Below are 24,542 nucleotides of genomic sequence, written 5' to 3' on the forward strand. Positions count from 1 at the left end.
AGGAAGAGTGCAAAAGAAAGGAATAAGAAGGAACCACAAAAACAACTGGAAACCAATTACAAAATAGCAATAAGCACATACCTATCGATAATTACTTTAAATGTAAATGGACTAAATGCTCTAATGAAAGGATACAGGGTGGTTGAACAGATTTTTTTCAAAGAGCCACCTACCAGAAATTCACTTCAGTGGTAAAGACATACAAAACTTAAAATTAAGGGACAGAAAAGATATTCCATGTGAACAGAAACAAAAAGAAAGCTGATATAGCAATTCTTAGATCAAACACTTTAAAACAATGACTGTAACAAGAGACAAAAAAGGGCATTACATAATGATAAAGGGATTAATCCAGCAAAAAGATATAATTATAAATACGTATGAGCCCAACATGGGAACACCAAAATACATAAAGCAAATAAATATAAAGGGAGAAATTGACAACAATGCAATCATAGTAGGAGAATTTAACATCCTAAATCAATGGGAAGATCATCCAGACAGAAAATCAAGAAGGAAACACTGGCCTTATGTGACACATTAGACCAGATAGATTACACACACACACACACATGCACACGCACGCACGCACACACACACACACACACACGGTATTCCATCTAAAAGCAGCAGAATAAGCATTCTTTTTAAAAGTACATGAAACATTCTCTAGGATAATTATATGTCAGGCCACAAAACAATTTTAAATAAATTTAAGAAGACTGAAATCATATCAAGCATCTTTTCCTACCTCAAGGCTGTTAGAATAGAAATAAGCTAAGAAAACTACAAACATGTGGAAGCTAAACAATGTTCTATTAAACAGCTAATAGTTACTGAAGAAATCAAAGAGGAAATAAAAAATATCTGGAGGCAAATGAAAATTAAAATACAACAGTACAAAATCTATGGAATGCAGAAAAAGCAGTTATAAGAGGGATGTTTATAGCAATACAAACCTACTTTAGGAAACAAGAAAAATCTCAAATAAGCAATCTAAACTTATAGGAACTAGAAAAAAGAAGAACAAACAAAACTCAAAGTTAGTAGATGAAAGGATATAATAAAAATCAGAGCAGATATAAATAAAACAGACTAAATAAACAACGGGAAAGGTCAATGAAACTAAGAGCTTGTTCTTTAATAATATAAACAAGGAGCTCCTATTGCGGCTCAGTGGATTAAGAACCTGACTGTCATCCATGAGGATACAGGTTTGATCCCTGCCCTCACTCAGTGGGTTAAAGATTTGGTGCTGCTGCAAGCTGTGGTGTAGGTTACAGATGTAGCTCAGATCCTGTGTTTCTGTGGCTGTGGTACAGGCCAGCAGCTGCAGCTCTGATGTGACCCTTAGCCCAGGAACTTCTGTATGCCACAGGCGTGGCCCTAAAATAAATAAATAAATTAAATAAATAAAATTGATAAATCTTTTGTTAGGCTCATCAAGAAAAAAATAGAGAGGGTCCAAATAAATAAAATCAAAAATGAAAAAGGAGAAGTTACAACTGACACTATAGAAATACAAACATACAACCTAGAAGAAAGAGATAAATCCTAGAAAAATACTATCTTCCAGGACTGAATGGGGAAGAAATAGAAAATATGAACAGAATGGTTACCAGGAATGAACTGAATTGGTAATTTAAATACTCCCAATAAATCAAAGTCCAAGATGAGGAAGTTCCCTTCATGGCTCAGAGGTTAATGAACCCAACTAGGATCCGTGAGGATGCAGGGTCTATCCCTGGCCTCACTCAGTGGGTTGAGGATCTGGTACTGCCGTGAGCTATGGTGTAGGTTGCAGATGTGGCTCGGATCCCATGTTGCTGTGGTTGTGATGTAGGCTGGCAGCTGAAGCTCCGATTCGACCCCTAGCCTGGAAACTTCCATATGCCGCGACTGCGGCCCTAAAAAGTAGAAAAAAAAAACAAAGAAAGAAAGTCCAAGATCAGATAGCTTCACAGGTGAACTCTATCAAATATTTAAAGAAGAGTTAACACCTATGCTTCTCAAACTGTTCCAAAAAATTGAACAGGAAGAAATGCTTCTGAACTCATTCTATGAGGTCAGTATCACCCTCATACCAAACCAGACAAAGACACCACCACAAAAAAAGAGAAAGTGATAGGCCAATATCACTGATGAACATAAAAGCAAAACTCATCAACAAAATATTAGGAAACTGAATTCAACAATATATTAAAAGGATAATGTACCATGATCAAGTACAGATGAATGTGATACATTGCATTAAAATATTAAAGAATGATCATCTCAATAGATGCTGAAAAAGCTTTTGACAAAATTTAACACCCATTTATGATAAAAAAAAAAAACTCTCCATAAAGTGTGTATAAAAGGAAATACTTCAACATAATAAAGGTCATATTTGACGAACCCACAGCCAAGATCACACTCAATGATGAAAAACTAACAGCATTTCCTCAAAGACCAAAAAAAACTACAAGATTGCCCACTCTTGCCACTTTTATTCTACATGGTATCAGAAGTCCTAACAACCACAATCAGACAAGAAAAAGACATAAAAGGTTTCCAAACTGGAAAAGAAGAAATAAAACTGTCACAGTTTGCAGATGACATGATACTATATACAGAAAATCCTAAAAATGCCACTGAAAAACCACTATAACTAATAAATCAATAAAGTTGCAGGATACAAAATTAATATACAGAAATCTGGTGTGTTTCTACACATTAATAACAAATTATCAGGAAGAGAAGATAATAATCCCACTTATAACTGCATCAAAAAAGAATAAAATGCCTAGGAAATAATTTTTTTTTTTAATTTAAGATCACTGTATTTCCTTACAAGAGGAACGTTTTAACAAATTTTACAGGTGTCAATCAACCCTTGTTCAAATCGGTCACACATCAAATCTAACATTATGGGAGTTTTACTTATTTGGAAGTGAACTTTTAACTATCAGTACAAATGCCAAGATAACTACACAAAACATCCACATGAACTTTTTTCATGTTTTTTGAATTGTTCACAAACATTTCCTACATAATCCAACATACAACAGAGAAATGGTACATCTTTTTCTTTCAATTTGCATACAATGGAAAAACAAGAATATATATATATTTTACAAAGTTTAACTAATAGACACTACCAAGCTGACAGTTTAAGTCTATAGGTGAGAAATTATCTAACAAAAAATAATCAGAATTTATTTAGCATCAGTCACTTCCATAACCAAATATTCTGACTAATAAAACTTGCTGCCATTAGGCTTCTGGTATATATACTTATACCACTACTCCATCTGCTGTATTGCTCCCCACTTTGGTTCTTCTTCATAATCACTAACAAAATTGTTGCAAAGTAGGGGCAAGCATTTGCAAAAACAAACAAAAATCCCCCGCTTACTATAAGCATGAATGTATGGTGGAATTTTCTCCCAAGCAATGGACTTTCAAACCATTAAGAGATCACCAGAACTAAATGTGTCAAGATATTTTGCATATGTCCAAGAGGAGATGTATTTATTTATATCCAACAGAGGACTGAAAATTAAACTTAGTGTTTAGTTTGGGGGCAAATTGGGGGGAATTCAGCCATCTGAAAAATGACCATTAAAAAATGACCACCAAAAATAGGTTCACTAAATTTATTTTAAAAATCATAAAACGTTTCTTACAAAAGAGCATTACATTCTGCACACTGCTCTGAATAGATGCCAGGGACATATGGACTATTGTTACTTTTTTTCCCTGTCCCCCCATCCCCCAAATGTTTTAGTGACCACAAAGCAAAGTGTTCACAATAATTACATGGGGGAATTTTTTTTTTAAACCACCAACAATGAACAAAAATTAAAATTCACTCACTCTGCTGCTGTTTCAAAATTTCAATGTTAGTTTTTGCACGCCCTCCCCCACCCCCCAACCCTGTTTGTAAGAACTAAAACATTACATCTGGTGAACAGCAAAGATTTCACTACACCTCAAATGCAGAACACCTATGAAGCAGAGGAATGTTGGCTTTTTAAACAGAAGCAGATAAAAAAAAAAAAGATGCAGGACTCCTTCAGTTCTTCACTAGTCTTAGAAAAACTTTCCAGAATACTGCTTCACACTGTTCTGCAGCAAACACTGTGCATTCTGTATCTGGTCCTGTGTTCCTGTAATGGTAATGATCCGATCTTCGGACCCTTCTAAAGGCTCATCAATTTTGATCGAAGCTCCTGATTCATGACGGATTTGTTTAATCCGCTGACCACCTTTGCCAATAACAGATCCAGCCAAATCTTTGGGAATAGTTACTTGTGTAGTAATAATAGGTCCACCAAGATCACCGTATGAGCCACGACCCCCTGCATAGGAATAATCATATCCAGATCCACCCTGTGGTTCATAAGCCATCTGCCACTCTGATGGGCTCCATGTATCGATTGCAGAGTCCCAGGTTTCATCAGCACTGAAACCAACCATGCCATCATAGCGGTCTCCAGGTCTTCCTCTTCTGTCATAAGCCATTAGATCTCCTCCTCTAGGTGGTGGTGGTGGTGGAAGAGGAAGATTCCTAGCTCTGCTACCACCCCGGCCACCTCGTCCAGGAGGAGGAGGAGGAGGTCCTCGACGAGGGCTCATATCGTCATAATCTCTTCTAGATGGAGGCATGGGACGCCCTCCTCGACCAGGAGGCATTCTGTCAAAACCACCTCTTCCCCGCATAGGAAATCCCACAGGACGTCCACGGCGATCATCAAACATCATTGTAAAGCCACCATAATCATACGTTTCATCGTAAAAATTGGGATCATAAGGCTGAGCACGTCCTTTAATGGGCAACTCTGATATGAGATCAAGGATGATCTTTATACACTCTACATCCCTATCAGGTTTTCCTCCAATGAGAACGACTCTGTCAGTGGACTGAGGACAACATTCCTGGAAAAGCTTGATTGTTGTCTGAGTGTTCTCCCGAGGTTCTTTGATTTTAGCACCTTTGACCCCAATAATTCCTCCTGCCAGACTCTGATGAATCAACAATCTCAACTCGCAGTCAAAGTCGCTTCCTTTATAGTGCTGGTAATTTAAGCATTCCACAGCATCAGATTCGAGCGGGAGCTGGCTGGTTGCAGTGGGTGATGGCAACTGCAGGCCCTCTTCTAAGGTAGGGATGATTTTCTTCAGAATTTCTCCAATTGTTTCAATATCGGCACTGATACTCAATATGCGCTTGGGGCCACTGCTGTCTGGGACTGAAACACTGGCATTGTAGTCTGTACGGAGAGCCTTAATATTCTTGCCTCCTTTCCCAATCACTGCCCAGCATTCTTGCTCTGAAGCAGGATGCGCAGTTCAACCATCTCATCAGTGTTTCTAGATCTTTTAAAAGCTTGTTCTTCTTCCATATCTTCAGCAGGGCGTTTACCAAATTCGCCATTGGTTTCAGTGTTGGGAAAGGTTTCCTCTGGTTGTTCCGTTTCCATTTTCTTGTATTAAATGGACACACCAATCAGTTATATATCCTTGCAGAGCAGAACTGAAGTGTTCTGGGCGGGACCAACTGACACTATGGTGCTGCAGTAGCTAGGCAAAACTACTGTCCCTGTGCCGCCGTGCCGCCTCAGCTGGTCACAGCTAGACAGAGAACGAGCGCAGGCCCCGCCGCCCTCCCCCACCTCCCCGCGCTCCCCTACCCCGCCGCTCCTAGGAAATAATTTAATGAAGGAGGTAAAAAACTTATACTCAGAAAACCATAAGACATTGATGAAAAAAATTACAGATGACACAAACAGAAAGATATACTGTGCTCATGGACTGGAAGAATTAATATTGTTAAAATGACCATACTACTAAAGGAAATCTATGGGTTCAAAGCAATTCCTATAAAAATACCAATGTCATTTTTCACAGAACTAGAAAAAATTTGTGTAGAAACAAAAAACACCCTGAATAGCCAAAATAATCTTGAGAAAGAAAAGCAAAGTTGGAAGTATCATGCTCCTTGATTTCAAACAATACTACAAAGCTACAATGATCAAAACAGTATCATACTGGTACAAAAACACACACATAGATCAATGGAACAAAATAGCCTAAAAATAAGTCCACACTTACATAATCAATTAATCTATGACAAAGGAGGCAAAAATATTCAATGGGGAAAGGACAGCCTCTTCAATAAATAGAATTGGGAAAATGGGACAGTTACATACAAAATAATCAAAATGGAGCACTTTTGCACACCATATACAAAAAAAAAAACCCTCAAAATGAATGAAAGACTTAAATGCAAGACATGAAACCATAAAACTTTTAGACGACAACATGGGCAATACGTTCTCTGACACCGGTCTTACAATATTTTTGGATATATCTCTTCAGGCAAGGAAATAAAAGCAAAAATAAACAAATGGGACTACATCAAACTAAAAAGCTTTTGCACAGTGAAGGAAACTTTCAACAAAATGAAAAAGCAGCCTTCTGAATGGGAGAAGATATTTGCAAATGATATAAATGATAAGTAGCTAATATCCAAAACATACAAAGAAACCATACAACCATACCTCAAAGAAAACCCCCACAAACAACCTGATTTAAAAATTGGCAAAGGACCTGAATATTTTTCCAAAGAAGACTCAACATTACTAACCATCAGAGAAATCTCCTTGAACTCTCAAGACCACAAGGAGATACCACCTCACACCTGTCAGAATAGCTACTTTCAAAAAGACAAGAAATAACAAGTGTTGGCTAGGATGTGAAGAAAAGGGAACCCTAGTACATGGTTAATGGAAATGTAAATTGGTGTAGCCACTATGGAAAACAGTACAGAGGTTCACCAAAAAACTAAAAAAAAAAAAGAACTAAAATATGATCCAGTACTTTCACTTTTAGATATTTACCTGAGGAAAACAAAAATATTAATCTGAGAGATACATATATTCCAATGTTCACTGCAGCATTATTTACAATAGCCAAGATATGGAAGCAACCTAAGTGTCCATCAATAGATGAATGGATAAAGGAGATGTGGTATAGATGTACAATGGCATACTACTCAGCCATAAAAAAATGAAATCTTGCTGTTTGCAACAACATGGATGGATAGAGAACATCGTATGCCTAGTGAAATAAGTCAGACAGAGAAAGACAAATACCACATGATCTTAGATGTAGAATCTAAAAAACAACAAATAAACAAACAAAACAAAATGAAAACAGACTCATAGATACAGAGAACAAACAGGTGGTTGCCAGGAAGGAGGAGAGTTGCGAAGTCAGTGAAAGAGGTGAAGGGAATTAAAAGGTACAAACCTCTAATTATATAATAAATAACTCATGGGGATGTAATATACAGCAGAAAGAATATGGTCAAAATATTTTAAAAGTTTTGTATGAGGACATATGGTTACTAGACTTGTGGCAATTGTTTCATAATGTATGCAAATGTCAAACATCATATGGTATAACTGAGACTAACATAATACTGTAGGTCAACTATATTTCCATTTAAAAAAGAAAAAACAGAGTAGATAATACAGATTTTGCTCAAGTCTAATCATAGAATTCTGTGATGAAAAAAAATAACTCAGGTGAACTAATAAACATAGCATAGTACAGGAAAAGTTTTCCTAATCTCAGGGTGAGAACTCAGCCTGGATTGAGGACCTTTGGGCATGGCTAAGGGAAGATTTCTAGGACATTCTTGGTCAGAAAGAATATGGTGTGTTCAAAAAAATTCATTTTCCAGAGTTCTCTGTTGGCCTAGTGGTTAAGGATCTGGCCATGTCATTGCTGTGGTGCAGCTTTGATCCCTGGCCTGAGAATTTCTTAAAAACTCAGTTTACATATCTAGGACTAAGAAGACAAGGATCATCATAGAACTCTGAATCACAGAATCTGTCCTTCTTTGCAAATAGCCACAGGGTGGCAACAAGAGATAAAAGAACAAATACATCTTGCTATTAAAATATGTTATTGAAATATATTATATGTAGATACAAACCAGGTAATCAAGCCCTGGATACTATCTAAACACTATTCCAAAAGGAGAAATTTTTTTTTCTGACTTGTAAGCTTTCAACTGAGAGAATTCTACTTGCTTTGCTTATTTCGTCATGCAACTCAACACCATATATGTTAGTCACTTCCTGTATGTCTAGTCTACTATGTGGATAAATTGGATCCCCAGCCACCAGGAAGTACATGAATAATCTCTGTGAAGCTCTTACTCACCATGCTTTAGTGATCTGAATACTAATTAGTATTTGTAAAGTAGGAGGAAAAACAGGAGTGAAGTGGTGGTTGATTTTTATTACCTGATAGTAACAAACATATCACAGTATTACTGTGAAGAATAACATTCTACTGTCCTTTCATCTTGCCAATCTAAACAAAATAAGTCTTTACCTCACTCTATATGGAAAGATTTGAAACAGATAAGGATAATTAAAATACGGTCTTCAAAAGTGGTAAAAAAATAATAGTGAAACCTATACATCTACTCTTAATATCTTTTCTGATTGTCAGATCCACATATACAAGGGCTTAGTCAATGGATTCATCTTGATACCACAACTCAAACTTGTTCAAAATGTTTGTCATCATCTTACCCCCACCTCAGAAGGTATACCATGAAGCTCTCCATCTTTCCTGCTAAATCTATTCTCCAGCATTTTCTATCTTCAAATTCAGCACATTTACCCACTTTCCTAATTCAGATATCTGGGAGTCATCTTATCTTGCCAACTTTTGCCAGGTACATTAAAAAAAGTATCTCCTGGTCCCATTAAATTTACCTCCTAAATTATATTTAAATCCCTTATCTTCATCTCCCCTGCCACCACTTTGGTTCAGGCCTTTATTACAACTTTCAGATTCCTGCGATAGCCTCTTTAATTTTCGCCTGACTTAACCTAGTTCTTCTCCAATTTATTTGGTATGTATTGGTTCCAAATGATCCTTATAAAATGCAAATCTCATTGTATTTTTTCCCAGTTTAAAATCTGACATTGTTCCCTAAGATACTTTGGATTAAACACAGAACTTTTAGTTTAGTCTCTAAAGTTCTTCACAAGGAGTTCCCGCTGTGGTTCAGTGGGTTAAGAATCTGACTGCAGCAGCCTGGATTGCTCCAGAGGTATGGGTTCGTTCCCAGGCCCAGCAAAGTGGGTTAAAGGATCCAGCATTGCCACAGCTGCAGTTCAGATTCAATCCCTGGCCTGAGAACTTCCATATGCCACAGGTATGGGTATAAAAAGTTAAAAAAAAAAGTTCTTCATGATCTGAGCTTTGCCTCTCTCCCCTATATACCTGACACAATAGCCATGTTGAGCTACCTCTATTTACCTACATACCACACTCTTGTATTCCTCTGGGCTTTTGCACATGCTGCTATTTCCCTCTGTTGAAGCATTTTCCCTCTTCTTTCTACTCTCATATCTTTCCAACACTCCCCAAATCTCACTAAATTGTATTCAATCTTAAAGACTCTGCTCAAATGTTGCCTTCTCCAGGAATGTGCTCTTGATCTCCCACCTCTGTCAGTCCAAATTAAATGGCCTTCTTGGTACTACACTACAGTGAAGGTTGGCAACTGTTTTCTATTAAGGGCAAATAACAAATACTTTAGGTTTTTAGCATACAGTGAGCTGCATGGTGGACCCTAAAAAGATCCAGCTTAAAGCCAGAAAACTGTTAATGTTACCTTATTTGCAAAAAGGATCTTTGAGATGTAATGGATCTTGAGATAGGGAAACCACTCTGAACCATCCAAGGGGGGTCTAAATTAATGACCAGAGTCCTTATAAAAGAAATACATGGAAGGAAACAGGTAGAAGAGGAGGAAGCACTGTGACTACAGAGACAGAGGTTGGAGAGACGCAGCCATGAATTAGGCAATGCTGACAGCCACCAAAAGCTGGACAAGGCAAAAAAATGGGTTGTTCTCTGGAACCCCTGTGGGGAGTGTGGCCCTGTCAACACCTTGACTTTGGACTTCTGACCTCCACAATGTGACAGAATCAGTTTCTATCATCTTAGCCACCCTGCTCAGCACAGCTGCCACAGGAGCTTATATTGCAAGCTATACATTCTCAGTCACAATTCTCCAACTCTGCACAGTGGTGTGAACGCAATCACAGACAATATGGACACAAATGGGCATGACTGTGTTCTAGTAAAAAATTATTTACCAAAACAGATAGCAAGATAGGCTGTAGATTGGCAACCCATGTAATAGATTCTCATCCCTGATTATTACTCCTCTAGAACATAAGCATATTGAAAGCAAGGATTATGTCTTATATCTTAGAATCGCTAACTGAAGAGTCTCTAAATTTAATTCCAATAGTGACCAGGCAGGTAAATTAGATGAGTGAAGTGAGATGGATGAAAAAATGAAAGCATCATCTCATGGGGGAAACATCTACTCAGCTCCTGGCAGTTACTGCCATGTTATTGCAAACAAAAAAAAGGGGAAGGGCAAATAAATAATATCTGGGGTTCATACTTAGTCTCTGGGCCACAATCTTGTAAGTTTGCAAAACCAATGCCTGGCACAACATACAGTAAATATTTTGCTGAATGGATTACTGTATTCACAAATACCAACATTCTAACCCTAAACAATGAGACATATTCTGAGTGTATTAGTTAGGATATAACTTCAGCTGCATGTGTTAGAGACAAAAAATATTAACGATGCAAATCATAAAAAAAAAGAGTAGACTTCTCTCTTAAGTAAAAGCTGAGCTGTCAATGTGGCTCTGCTCCCTGAAAATGTGGCGGGGGGCAGGGAAGACCCCTTTTTCACTCTCTTTTTCCTAAGCTGGCTTTGTCTCTGTAGGACAAGATGGCATACCACCACTTGTGTGTTCCAACCTCTGGAAAAGGGAAGGAGAGAGCAGATACCTCCCCTTTGAAGATATGACCAAGAAGTTGTCCACATGATTTCTGCCCATATTCCAAGGGAAAAAAATATCCACATCCAGCTGCAAAGGAGGCTGGAGAATATAGACTATATTCTAGGCAGCCATGTACCCAGGTAATAGTTGAGAGTCCTTCTACAATGGATGAAAGGGAGAAAGGAAATTGGGAGACTACAGTAGGAGTGCAGTGAAACCAATGAAGTAATTTACTTCATGAGAGGAATATAAAAATATGGTTTAAAAACTTCAACAAATCAGAATTCCATTTCCCAATAAGACACAGGAAGTCCTGTCAGGGCAATGCTCCTACAGCAACAACTAGAAAAGACCAAATAAATTCAAAAAATTATATTTTTAAAAATTCCATGAACTACAAAAGCAATGAAGACGATGCTAGTCTGCCCAGGCTGCCACAACAAAATACCTTAGAAGGATGGCTTAAACAACAAAAGTATTTTCTCACAGTTTTGGAGGCTGAAAGTACAAGATGAGGGTGTTACTGGTCAGGTCATGGTCAGTTTATTGGAGATTTTCCTTCCTGTCTACAGATAGCCAGCCTTTTGCTGTGTGCTCACATGGCCTTTCCTTGTGTATATTTGTGAAGAGAGAGAGAGCAAGCTCCCTGGTGTCTCTTCCTATAAGGACACTAATCTTGTCATGAAATCATCCAAGCCTAACCACCTCCCCAAAGCCCCATCTCCAGATACTACCACACTGGGGTTTAGGGTGTCAACATGAATTTTGTGGGGGATATAAACATTGATTCAGTAACAAGGACTACATGAATAAGATGCACTCACCAAGAGTGATGAACTTTCTCAGATGAGCTGTCAGTCACCAGCTGTTCTTGACTTGGAGGCACTTGCTGATCCTGCATTCAGGATGATGGTCTGGCTTGGCCAAAAGGAGAGCCTCTGTTCAGGGAGAAGATAAACCAGTAAGCCTTTAGTGATGATGTGGGCTGGAGTAACAAATTGGAGACTTGAGGAGCTCCACAGCAGAGTGAACTCTAAGTGGGGCATTGGGAAGTTAGGCTTCTAAAAACCAAAGTGAAATCTCCTGCAGTTTTATATATTTGAGGAAAAAACATCAGCCAGGGGAGAGGTCTTATCTCAAGAACAGGATGGTTTCTACATAAAGATACTTGCTGTAACCTTGAGAAAGGCACTGTCTTCATCCAAAGGTGATTCTTGGGAAGGGACTAAGCTATGTTCTGTTAGCATGCAATACTGTTGGCAAGAGGAAAACTATCTCCATTTGAAAGAAGAGTCTTGGTAGTACACCCCACTAGCTCCTGCATAATGAAAGTTAGAAGATAACTTACAAAATCTTCAGAGAGCTAAAATAAAATTACTTTCAACCCACAATTATATTCAGTGAATTTTTTTTTTTTTTTTTTGCTTTTTAGGACCACACCTGTGGCACATGGAAGTTCCCAGGCTCCCAGGCTAGGGGTCAAGTCAGAGCTGCAGCTGCCCGTCTACACCACAGTTCATGGCAACACTGGATCCTTAACTAAAAATGACCTAAATACACTAAGTAAAGGTTTATGGATTGAACAACAATATTTCGCTTAAAGTGTTGCACTTTAAATATAGAGATACAGAGGAGTGTTGACAGTGAAAAAAACAACAGAAAATGTCATGCAGACACTAAATAAAACAAAGGTAGTATAACTACAGTAAAATCAAAGTAGATTTAATGCAAAAATAATTATAATTATGAAATTTCATAATTGTAAAAGGGCCAATTCAGTAGGAAGCTAATAAATTTATAATCCTAAATTTGTATGTACTCATAACAGAGCTTTAAATATTGAACAGAATTAAATGAAGCAATGGACAAATCCACACTCTTAATGAAAAACTTCAGCATAATTCATCTAATAGTTCATAAGAGAGTCTTAACAAAAAGCCTGTAAAAACATAACACAATTGACTATCTTGATCTAACTGGCTTATATAGAACAACTGCATCAAGCAATGACAGAATTTACCCTTTTTTCAAGTGCACATGGATCTTTTACCTAAATCATGAAGAAGGTCTCAAGAAATTTGAAAAAATTAAAGTCAGTCACCGTGTGCTATCTTTTCACAATAGAATCAAGATAGAAATCAATAACAAAAATATAATTTCTAATATATAATTCTAATATATAATTTCTAATATATAATATAAATGAAATCAATAACAAAAATATAATTTCTAATATATAATTTCTAATATATAATTTCTAATATATAATATAAATGTAATTAAGTACTTTAACACCAATTAATTTAACACTTTAAGCCAAATGTATAAATTCCTTTAAAAAAACTTACTAAAACTGTCAGAATACATCAGTATCTATTAAACATATTTAACCTATTATTTAAAAATCTCAAAAAAAAAATCTCCTTAAAGAAAACTCCAGGCTCACATCGTTTCACTGGTAAATTCATACATACATTTAAGGGGGGAAAAAAATCCCAAAACACGAATAATGCACAAATTCTTCCAAAAAATAAAGAGAAAACTGCTTTTCTAATGCAACTTTCATTAGGGCAGTATAACCGCAATCCCAAAATCTGACAAGGACATTAGAAGAAAGAGAAGTAACAGATCAATCTCTTATAAACACAGAGCAAAGGTCTTTAACAAAATATTAAATAATTGAATCTAATGATATATAAATTGAATTTATTCTAAGAATTCAGGATTGGCTTAACATTTAAAAATTAACCTAACCACTGTGGAAAATAGTATGGAGGTATCTTAGAAAACTAAATATAGAACTACCATATGACCCAGCAATCCCACTCTTGGGCATATATCCAGACAAAACTTTCCTTGAAACAGAAACATGCAGCCGCATGTTCACTGCAACACTATTTCACAATAGCCAAGACACAGAAACAACCTAAACATTCATCAGCAGATGAATGGATTAAGAAGAAGTGGTGTATACACAAAATGGAATACTACTCCGGCATAAAAAGAACAAAATAATGCTATTGGCAGCAACATGGATGGAACTAGAGACTCATACTAAGTGAAGTAAGTCAGAAAGAGAAAGACAAATACCATATGATATCACTTCCATTTGGAATCTAATATGGAGCACAAATGAACCTTTCCACAGAAAAGAAACTCATGGACCTGGAGAATAGACTTGTGATTACAAGGGGGAGGGGGAGGGAGTGGGATGGACTGGGAATTTGGAGTCAATAGATGCAAACTATTGCCTTTGGAATGGATAACCAATGAGACCCTGCTGTGTAGCACTGGGAACTATATCTAGTCACTTATGATGGAGCATGATGGAGGATAATGTGAGAAAAAGAATTTATAGATGTATGTGTGACTAGGTCACCCCACTGTACAGTAGAAAATTGACAGAACACTGTAACCAGCTATAACAGAAAAAATAAAAATCATTTAAAAAATAATAAAAATAAAAATTAACCCAATTGAATTATCATTAAAAATGGAAAAAAATTCTACAAACATCTTGATAGATTCAGCAAAACAATTTGAGAAAACATTTCTCCTTCATTTATTTTACATATATGTGTGTGTGTGTATATATATCTATACACACATACATGTATATGTGTGTGGGGGGGTAAACAAAACCTTCACAAACTGGGAATAAAAGGCAACTTACCTAAACAACTTAAAAAAAGAACATTACCAAAAATAACCCCCAAACCCAACAGCAAATATCATAACCCGATGGTGAATACTGAATTGGGAATAGACAAGGATGCCAGCTCTCACTACTTATAACTAACATTTTATTGGAGGCCCTGGCCACTGCAATATATTAAATACATACACGGATTTCAATGGAAGAAGAAAAATTGTCATTATTTGTGGACAGCATGCCAGAAAACCCAAAAGAATCTATAAAGTATGTGAACTAATAACTAAATCTGCAATGTTGCTGGTTAAAATTTCTTTTTTTTTGGTTTTCAGAGCTGCACCTGTGGCATGTGGAGGTTTGGACTTGCAGCTGCCGGTCTACACCACCACAGCCACAGCAACCTGGGACCTACACCATAGCTCACATCAGCTCGGGATCCTTACACACAGAGCAAGGCCAGGGAATGAACCTGCATCCTCATGGGTTCATAACCCACTGAGCCACAGCGGGAACTCCCATAAAAGATCATTATTTAAAAATCATTTGTATTTTTTTTTTGAAGGTTTGTTTTACGTATTTTTTTTTCTTTCCTTCTTTTTTTATTGTTATCTCCCCAATACAATTTTTTTTCTACTGTACAGCATGGTGACCCAGTTATACATACATGTATACATTCTTTTTCTACCATTATCATTCTCCATCATAAGTAAATAGACATAGCTCTCAGTGCTACACAGCAGGATCTCATTGCTAATCCATTCCAACAGCAATAGTTTGCATGCATTAACCCCAAGCCCCCAATTCTTCCCACTCCCTCCCCCTTGGCAACCACAGGACTATTCTCCAAGTCCATGATGTTCTTGTCTGTGGAAAGGTTCTTTTGTGCTGTATATTAGATTCCACATATAAGTGATATCATATGGTATTTGTCTTTCTCTTTCTGACTTACTTCACTCAGGATGAGAGTCTCATAGTTCCAACCATGTTGCTGCAAATGGCATTATTTCATTCTTTTTATGGCTGAGTAGTATTCCATTGTATATATATACCACTTCTTCCTAATCCAATCATCTGGTGATGGACATTTGGGTTGTTTCCATGTCTTGGCTATTGTGAATAGAGCTGCAATGAACATGCAGGTGAATGTGTCTTTTTTAAGGAACATTTTTATCTGGATATATGCCCAAGAGTGGGATTGCTGGGTCACATGGTAGTTCCATGTGTAGATTTCTAAGGTGCCTCCACACTCTTCTCCACAGTGGTTGTACCAGCTTACATTGCCACCAACAGTGCATTTTCTCCACACTCCCTCCAGCATTTGTTATTTGTGGACTTATTAATGATGGCCATCCTGACTGGTGTGGGGTGGTATCTCATGGTATTTTTTTTTTCTTTTTTTTTTTTATAATTTATTTTTTTCCCACTGATCAGCAAGGGGATCAAGTTATCCTTACATGTATACATTTTTCCCCCACCCTTTGTTCTGTTGCAATGTGAGTATCTAGACATAGTTCTCAATTCAAAAATCATTTGTATTTCTACATATGAATCACAAACAGAAAATTACATTTTAAACTATACTACTTATAATAGTGTCAGAATGTAAACTACATAAAAATAATTCTCACAAAATAAATATCACAAAATGTTTGCAATGCCCCAACACTGAAAACTATAAACATCCTTGAGAGAAATGACATATCTAAATAAACTTAGAAGTATACTTTTAATATTTGGGAAGTTCAATACTGTAAGGATGTCAACTCTTCTCAAATTAATTTAATTTAATTTTATTTTATTTATTTATTTATTTAGTCTTTTTGCCATTTCTTGGGCCGCTCCCGCGGCATATGGAGGTTCCCAGGCTAGGGGTCCAATCGGAGCCGTAGCTGCCAGCCTATGCCAGAGCCACAGCAAGGCGGGATCCGAGCCGCGTCTGCAACCTACACCCCAGCTCATGGCAACGCCAGATCATTAACCCACTGAGCAAGGGCAGGGATCGAATCCGCAACCTCATGGTTCCTAGTCGGATTCGTTAACCACTGCGCCACGACGGGAACTCCTCAAATTAATTTTAAATTAGCATTATCCCAATCAAAATCCGAACAGGACTTTTTTTTTTTTTTTTTTTTGAGAAGTTGACAAGGCTGGTTCTAAAATTCATGTGGAAATGCAATGGGCCAAGGATATCTAAGGCAAAGCTGAAAGATTCATTCTGAGAACAAAAGTCATTTTTGTTGAAGCTATAGTAATGAGGACCTCACAGGAGGGACATAAGGTTATATAAACCAGTGACCTGGATTAGGCCTCTACATGGATGATCACCTGATTCATGACAAAGGCAACAATGCAAATGGTGAAAGAATAGTGTTTTCAGCAAACGTTGCTGGATTAGATGGATGTGTGAAAAATACATATATATACATATATATGCACTCCTTCCTATATACTATTACTCAAAAATTAACTCCAGATGGACTGCTGATATAACTGTGAAAATAAAGCAATAAAGCTTTTGGAGGAGAACACAGGAGGACATCATGACCTTGGAGTAGGTAGCAATTTCTTAAATAAGACATAAAGGGCACAAACATGGAGGAAAAAAATCCCCACATGCATATCTAACAAAGGGCTGATACCTAGAATACATACAGACTTTACCAGTCCATAAGAGTAAGATAGACAACCCAAGAGGAACCTGAAAAAGAAGATCTGAAAGGACCTTTCATAGGATATCCAATTATCCTAAAACCACATGAAAAGGTCCTTCAACCTCATTAGCCATCAGGGACTTAAAAATTAAACTACAGTGAGATTATCTCTATGTAGAACAACTAAATTAAAGTCAGAAAATTCCAAGAGTTGAAGAGGATGTGTGTGCAGCGTTTGGAATCCTTTTTTTTACTGACACACCCTTGGCATATGGAAGTTCTCAGGCTAGGGGTCAAATCGGAGCTGCATCTTCAACATACACTGCTGTCTGTGGCAATGAGGGATCCTTAACACACTTAGCAAGGCCAGGGATCAAACCCACATCCTCATGGAGATTACATTGTGTTCTTAACCTGCTGAGCCACAAAGAGAACTCCTGGAATTCTTATACACTACTGAGAGGTTTGTAAACTGGTATAATGTTTTTGAATATTTTCAGGGAATACCTACCCACACTAAAAAGGATACATACGACAAGACTTCATTTATATGAAGCACGAAGAGATAGAGCTAATCCCTGCAGTTAGAAGTCACAATGAGAATTACCCTTGTGGAGGAAGGCAAAAACACTTGACAGGAATATGAAGGAGTGTTCCGAGAAGCAGGGCATCGCTGTTTCTTGATCTGCAAGCCGGTCATATAAAAGTAATCTCGTGGAAATTCATTAGGATTTACACTGATTATTATATGTATATTCGTCTCCAATATTAAGTTTAAAATAATCTAACAACTCATTTTTAGAGAGGAATTTATTTTTTATTATTATTATTACTATTATTGTTATTATTATTAGTCTTTTTAGGGCCACATAGAGGTTCCCAGGCTAGGGGCCCAACTGGAGCTGTAGCCACTGGCCTATGCCACAGCCACAGCAACGCGGGATCTGCAACCTACACCACAGCTGGCAGCAACGCCGGATCTTTAACCCACTGAGTGAGGCCAGGGATTGAACCTGCATCCTCATGGATGCTAGTCAGATTCGTTTCTGCTGAGCCACGACAGGAACTCCCAGAGAGGAATTAGACTAGAAGGTAGAGACTAAAGAACACCACTGATTTTCACCTTATGATTAATAACATTTTAAGGAAGCTACTTTTTTAACTTACTTTATGATCTTAGCCATGAGCCACCTAGTAAAATACATCTCTTAGCACAACCTAGGAAATCACTCTTGTACTGTTGTGGGAAACTGAGAGAGGGGAGGTGGGGGAAAATCGTTCTTGCCAATCACAAGATTTATTTCTATAGCCTATGTTTTAGGCTCAAGTTCAGTTCTCTCTTACTTATGGTTATGTGCTCTCTTTTTCATTACTGTTTCTAAAAGCAAATATAATTTTCACCTAAAATAGTAGAAGAAAATTGCCTACATATTCTAGGTCCTAGGAAACAGGCCCTATTTTGACAAGACATCGGTTCCATAATTCATCTTTCACATAATTACATAATTCAAACTCATTACCTAACAATCCCCATAATTTAACTGTATCTTTTTCTGTGTATTTGACTCCATAGCAACATGCTTTCTAGCTGCCCCCACCTTTTCTGCTTAGGTGAGATGTCTCAAAGGTTTCTCTTCATATTTTAAACTACTAAGAAAGGAAAAGGCTTTGAAGCTTTGTGAATAATAGGCACTGAGAACCTTCTAGCACAGTAATCATTCACTGGGCACTTAGGGGGCAAGGCAATGATCTGGGCACTGGAACAACAATGGAATAATGGTCAGGCATGCAGGTTCTGACTTTAGGTAGACTGGGTTCAAATCCCAGCTGTGTAATTTACTGCTTGTATAAAAATGATCTATTAATACTATTATTTTTATGACTTAGTTTACTCATTTATGAAATAAAGATACTATTGATTTCTCTCTCCTGGCCTTGTTAGGAAGATTAAATATCATTTTATGTGAAAATCACTTAGAACCATCTGTGGCATATGATAAGCACTCAGGATATGCCGGCTATTATTACCAGAAAAGATGACACCTAATGAATGATTTTTGCCAAATCACCTGTTGACAAATGACAAACTTCACCACCACTGCCTGCCATGTCCTCTCCACTAGCCACCCCATCCATGCTAGCAAGAAAATGAGACACAGGAACTGAACTAGCAACTAGGACGGTTGTAATGAAAAGTCCTTCATCCATTCCAGCTCCTACTTTTTACAAATGATGGCCCTAAAGCTCAGAGATATTGCTCCCCTCAGATTCAATCTCACACAGCTAATTAGGGAGTGAAGCTGGTGTCAGACCTTGGCTGTCCACATTCCTAGACCAGGCACTGGCTGGAGAAATCCATAAACTGGAAGATTAGCCCATTCTCTCATCTGGTCAGCTTGGATCCCACCAAAGGGGGGCAACTAAGTCACACTCCTCCTAGTTCCTTGCTGTAAACTGTCTATTTTTAGCCTCTATATATGGCCTCCTCTCTGAAGACTCACTCTAACAGACTGCTGTGGGACTTAAGGCACTTTCCATGGTGTTGCTTGGTGGTTGCCATGCCAACAGAATTTTAACAGAAATAGAGTTGTCTAGTAGATTATTCTGGTGGAAGCTTTAAAGCCAGATTATAGTTCTGAATATGAAGCTTAAATGATGCAAGTGATGACTACTGGTACATAGTAGGTACACCATAACACTGCTTAAAAAAACAAAAAACATGAATCCAATTAGTTGCATTAGGGAGATAAAGAAATGTAGCAGCAGATCAATCCTTAAAATCAATCCTTACAGTCAGTGTGGAGCACGTTCACTCATAACCTCCCTGGATTTCATAATTACCTGACACTTGGTGTGTGAAACAATTTATCTGATTCCAAAGGACTGCTTCTGATCTTCAGGCCACTTATGAGCTCTGCAACCTAGGGGGGCTCTTATTGCACACACACCTTGTTGCAGAAGTGGAGAATGTAACATCAATCTGACCTGGGTTCTATTTGCAGGACCTTATTCACTTCTGAGAATGCCCGTGTTCAGTCCTTCTAAGGTTGATTTTTGGTAAATGTAATCATATTTAATAAAACACATTTGAATTCTAGAACTAATATTTGAATCCAGCCTAAAACGCTAGAGCTTGGACTCTTAATTACACTGATGTGATGACTCATTTGCCCTCCCACCCCCAAAAAATCTAAGATAATTGCTGAGATACAGTTAAAATAAAATCGAGGTTGAAATGAATAAATTCTGAGAATAGAAACACCCTAAGGAGTCAAGAAAATTCATTTAAGAAAAACTGCAGATTAACAAAACCTCTCCTGTTTTTTTGACAAGAAAACCCAATAGTAACTTTTATCCTGGTTTCATATTTCAACAGACTAGTACTATCACAATAGAGGGTTTTTTAAAAAAAAGCTGAGTCATCATTGTCTTCAGAAAGAAAGAAAGAATCCTCTCTTTAGGATAAATCTGTTGCAGGGAGGGTGCACCTCGGAAATGGGGGTGCCAGTGATGGGGGTCTTGTTGCTTTATTTGTTCACAATCGATACACTTTTCTAGATTTAGTTCTGCCACTTGGTACCATGACACTCAGCTAGGAAGGCAAGGTTAGACTCTCCTGGCTAGTTATTTTGGGATGTTAGGATAAGGAGGTCCTAACATGTATAGCCGGATCTTCCAGCTGGCAGATTTTCAAAGATGCCCAGCCATGCTTCATCCTCATGCACACTCCCCCGCTCCCCAACAACTGCGAAGTGGAAAAAACAAAAACAAAAACAAAACCTGCCAGGGCCTGCAGAAAGCGCAGCGCCTCAAAGGCTGGCACGCTTCCTCCTCCCTCCCCCAAGGAGCGATCCCAGCACCTCTCCCAGTGATGTCAGTGGAATCCTGAGCCTGATCCCCCTCCATGGCAGGGGGAGGGCGGACGGTGCTCTCTGCAGCTGGACAGAGGCAGGGGTGTCCTCCGCGGGAACATTACGGTCCGGCACCCCCGGGACCCCCAATGCGTTCGCTCTCTCAGCGCGCAGGGTCCCGGCAGGCGCGCATACCGCCCCCGCTGGCCCGCGCCACGCTCCGCCCTGAACGGCACTCTTCCCGGAGCGGGGGTGCGCGGGGGGTGGGAGGGGGCCCCGCTCAGCCTGATTTACGGCTCTGCTGAAAACCGCTTAGCTCCCGCAGCAGTAGCACCGTCGCGGCAGCAGCGGCAGCAGCTGCAGCAACAAGTCGGGTAAGTGGGCTTCTGCGCCCGCGGCCCGGCCCAGGGGGCGCGGCGGAGGGGTCCGGCCGGGCTGAGCAGGAGGTCCAGTTTCCGCACCACGGCGGCGAGTTGGGCATCTCGGCCCCCGCCTGCAGGAACTCGTGTGCGCACGTATCCACTCTGGCACTGGAGGGCTGGAACGCAGCGGAGCGGGGGCGGGGAGAGCCGGGACCCCGGAGTCAGGATCATTGCCAGCCCGCCCTGCACAGGCAGAGGAGATGAAGGCATATCTGCCAACCCTGTGGACTGGGGCTTCCGCTGGGCCCCTGAAAGCTTGCGCTCCCAGAGCGCGTGACTATCCATTTCCCTAGCGAGGGATGCCACCCCCATCCATTGCTCCCTGGAATCCTGACTTACCCTTCCCTCAATTTGGCCTGCCTTTAGGGCCAGGACTGGCATCCTGTCTCCAGAAAACACGCGGTTAAACAGCCCGGTGTAGCACAGGAAGAGGTTTCCCTTTTAGGGGGCCAGAAGGGTTATTAACCTGGAAGATTTGCCGACCTGTGTGGGATCCATTGGTACCTCTGCTTTTGAAGAGACTGAAGACCCAATAACAACACTATCAGCCTAGACCAATTGCTCCCTTTTTTGGAGCCCAGTGCCTGTTATCACTAAGTAGAAACCATTCCTGGGGGTAATAGGTATGGGCTGTTTGTAAAACTGGGTTGCTAGCGGTCATCTCCTAGCTAGGGCTAAGAGAATAAATTGCTGCAAGGAAATAAGAATTTACCGTTATTAAGAGTTATGCTGATAACCACCTGGTTCAAACTTCGGCCATCTCTAGAGGTTGTCCTGTTAAAACAGGATCAGAGACTAGATCCATCCAGAACACTCTATTTTAATAAAATCTTGTCTGTCGCCCCACTTAGGTCAAATGGTATTTGACAGATTGGGTTCCCAAATTTCAGTAAATCCTAAGTATGCAGGGACATCATTATTATGGTAACACCCCTGATTGAAATCATCACCGCAATCATTAAAAAGCAACATTAAGAGCAAAAATCTCAGGTTGAAAAATCTTCAGCTGATTATCTCCTTAATGCCATTGCACCTAGCTGGAGTAGCATCTTTTCTATACTGGAGAAAAGATCACTGAACTTGCTCTCTTGACAATTCCTGTGAGTTTTTCTCACTTTTTTGTATTCATGTTTATCAGGGTCATCAGTAAAGTAGGGCATGGTCTTGCAGTTAGTATACTAAATTCAGGAGGGCAGGGAACTTGAATTCCACTTCGGAATCTGACACTTTCCATTTGGCCTTGGATTAATTACATTACCTCCTTGTTCCAGTTTTCTTATCTGTGAAAAGGGAATGTCATCCACCTTTTTTTATCCTAGGCAGGGGTTGGCAGACTTTTTCTGTAAAGGCCAAGTAGTAAGTAGTTTTGGCTTAGCCTTTGGTGCGTCTGTCTCAGCTACCAACCTCTATCGTTTTGTGCAGAAGCAGCAATAGGCAATATGGAAATGAGTGGATGTGGCTGGATTTGACCCATGGGTTGTAGGTTTTAATTTTAACATAATTATTATATGCAAAAGTCATTTGGATTTTAAAAGTGTCTGTCCTCATGGAAATGATCAGCAACAATCATTTAAGTAGCGTTTTTTAAAAAGACATGCAAACTACCTGTTTTATTCTCCCCTGCCCAGGGCTTGTAGAGTAATGCAACAGAAGGCTTTTGAGGAAAGCAGGTACCCCTGGCAGGAGTCCTTTGAGAATGTCGCTGTGTGCCTGCCATTCCGCTGCCCAAGGTGTGGGGACCATACCAGATTTAGAAGCCTGTCCTCATTGAGGGCCCATCTGGAATTTAGTCACAGCTACCAGGAAAGAACTCTCTTGACAAAATGCAGCATTTTTCCTTCCATCAAAGACACAGACCTAGTCACTTCCTCAGAACCCCTGAAACAGGGAAAATTGCAAAGCTGTGGCAACATAGTGAAGCAGAGACCTAGCTATGTTAACTTATATAGCATTTCGCATGAGCACTCCAAGGACAGGAAGCCATTTGAGGTGGTGGCAGAGAGGCCTGTGTCCTACGTGCAGACCTACACTGCGGTGGACCTGCGTGCAGACTCACTGGATGGGCCAAGGTCCAGCCCCGGACTTCCCACCTCAGACACCAAAGCAGCTTTTGAGGCACATGTCAGAGAAAAGTTCAATCAGATGGTTGAGGCCGTGGATAGGACCATTGAGAAGAGAATCGATAAACTCACCAAAGAGCTGGCCCAGAAAACTGCTGAACTATTGGAAGTTCGGGCGGCCTTTGTGCAACTGACTCAGAAGAAGCAGGAAGTTCAGAGACGGGAGCGGGCCCTGAATAGACAGGTGGATGTGGCCGTGGAGATGATCGCAGCACTGAGGCAGCGCCTGACGGAATCTGAGGAGGAGCTTCTTAGGAAAGAAGAGTAAGTGGCATTGAAACAGGATGCTAACCACTTTGTTTTAGGCACCCTCCCACCCCTCAATCCCCAAATTACACTTGAATGTTAAAGAAGGTGTGGTTTTACTTGCAGGTACTTTGGCTGCATCTCTTGTTGATATAGTTGAAGGTAGGAGGCACAAGGCTTTGAATTCTGTTTGCCCTCTCTGCTGTGGTCTCTAGCTCAGCAACATGAAAGTCGAAATGTTGAATTCCTTCTCACCTCAGAAACTGTAAACTACAATAATGTTTTTAGAGAGAGGAGCAGTGCAGTCTGCCCTTGGTGGGATCCATTTTGGGGAGGAGTTGAATGGGAAGGCAGAAAGGGCGTGCTGGGGGACACTTTTCATCTTGTTGACAGTCTGCATGTAATAAAATCAAGAACATGAGATGCTGTCTTAAGTATAGAAATATGCTTTAAATACAAATAATATTGGCTTCTTTGCCATTCTGGATTACTTGTCCATGTTAATTAAAGTTGATGGCTGAGGAGTTCCCGTCGTGGCGCAGTGGTTAACGAATCCGACTAGGAACCATGAGGTTGCGGGTTTGGTCCCTGCCCTTGCTCAGTGGGTTAACGATCTGGCGTTGCCGTGAGCTGTGGTGTAGGTTGCAGACGCGGCTCGGATCCCGAGTTGCTGTGGCTCTGGTGTAGGCCGGCGGCTGCAGCTCCGATTGGACC

The 24,542-nt window shown here is 39.5% G+C and overlaps 2 protein-coding genes and 1 pseudogene across 7 annotated transcripts in view; 1 reads left to right on the forward strand and 2 right to left on the reverse strand.

Moving 5' to 3' along the window:
• LOC146396840 (uncharacterized) overlaps positions 1-22,622 on the reverse strand; it is an 84,995-nt gene extending 62,373 nt beyond the window's left edge. Inside the window, exons 1-3 of the mRNA XM_084997488.1 lie at positions 22,578-22,622; positions 21,050-21,900; positions 11,711-11,824 (exon numbers count right to left, since the gene is read on the reverse strand). Of these exons, the coding sequence (XP_084853614.1) occupies positions 21,331-21,900; positions 22,578-22,622 (615 nt within the window). The 3' untranslated portion in view covers positions 11,711-11,824; positions 21,050-21,330. The remainder of the gene's footprint in view (positions 1-11,710; positions 11,825-21,049; positions 21,901-22,577) is intronic.
• On the reverse strand, positions 4,033-5,633 carry LOC102161120 (heterogeneous nuclear ribonucleoprotein K pseudogene; annotated as a pseudogene).
• Positions 21,344-24,542, forward strand: part of ZNF365 (zinc finger protein 365) — an 831,894-nt gene continuing 828,695 nt past the window's right edge. For 3 of the 6 annotated variants that reach the window (XM_084997053.1, XM_084997055.1, XM_001927188.6), the window contains exons 1-2: positions 21,344-21,414; positions 23,091-23,846. In XM_084997053.1, the coding sequence (XP_084853179.1) occupies positions 23,104-23,846 (743 nt within the window). In that variant the 5' untranslated portion in view covers positions 21,344-21,414; positions 23,091-23,103. Of the gene's footprint in view, positions 21,415-21,828; positions 24,370-24,542 lie in introns of all 6 variants that reach the window. The other 3 variants (XR_014827975.1, XR_014827976.1, XM_084997054.1) reach the window with 3 other exon arrangements.

The sequence above is a fragment of the Sus scrofa genome, chromosome 14, assembly GCF_054392235.1.
Source record: "Sus scrofa isolate SSC_HxYL_T2T_F1_AM1 chromosome 14, Sscrofa_HxYL_maternal_Yorkshire_Landrace_v2.0, whole genome shotgun sequence".
Taxonomy (NCBI): domain Eukaryota; kingdom Metazoa; phylum Chordata; class Mammalia; order Artiodactyla; family Suidae; genus Sus; species Sus scrofa.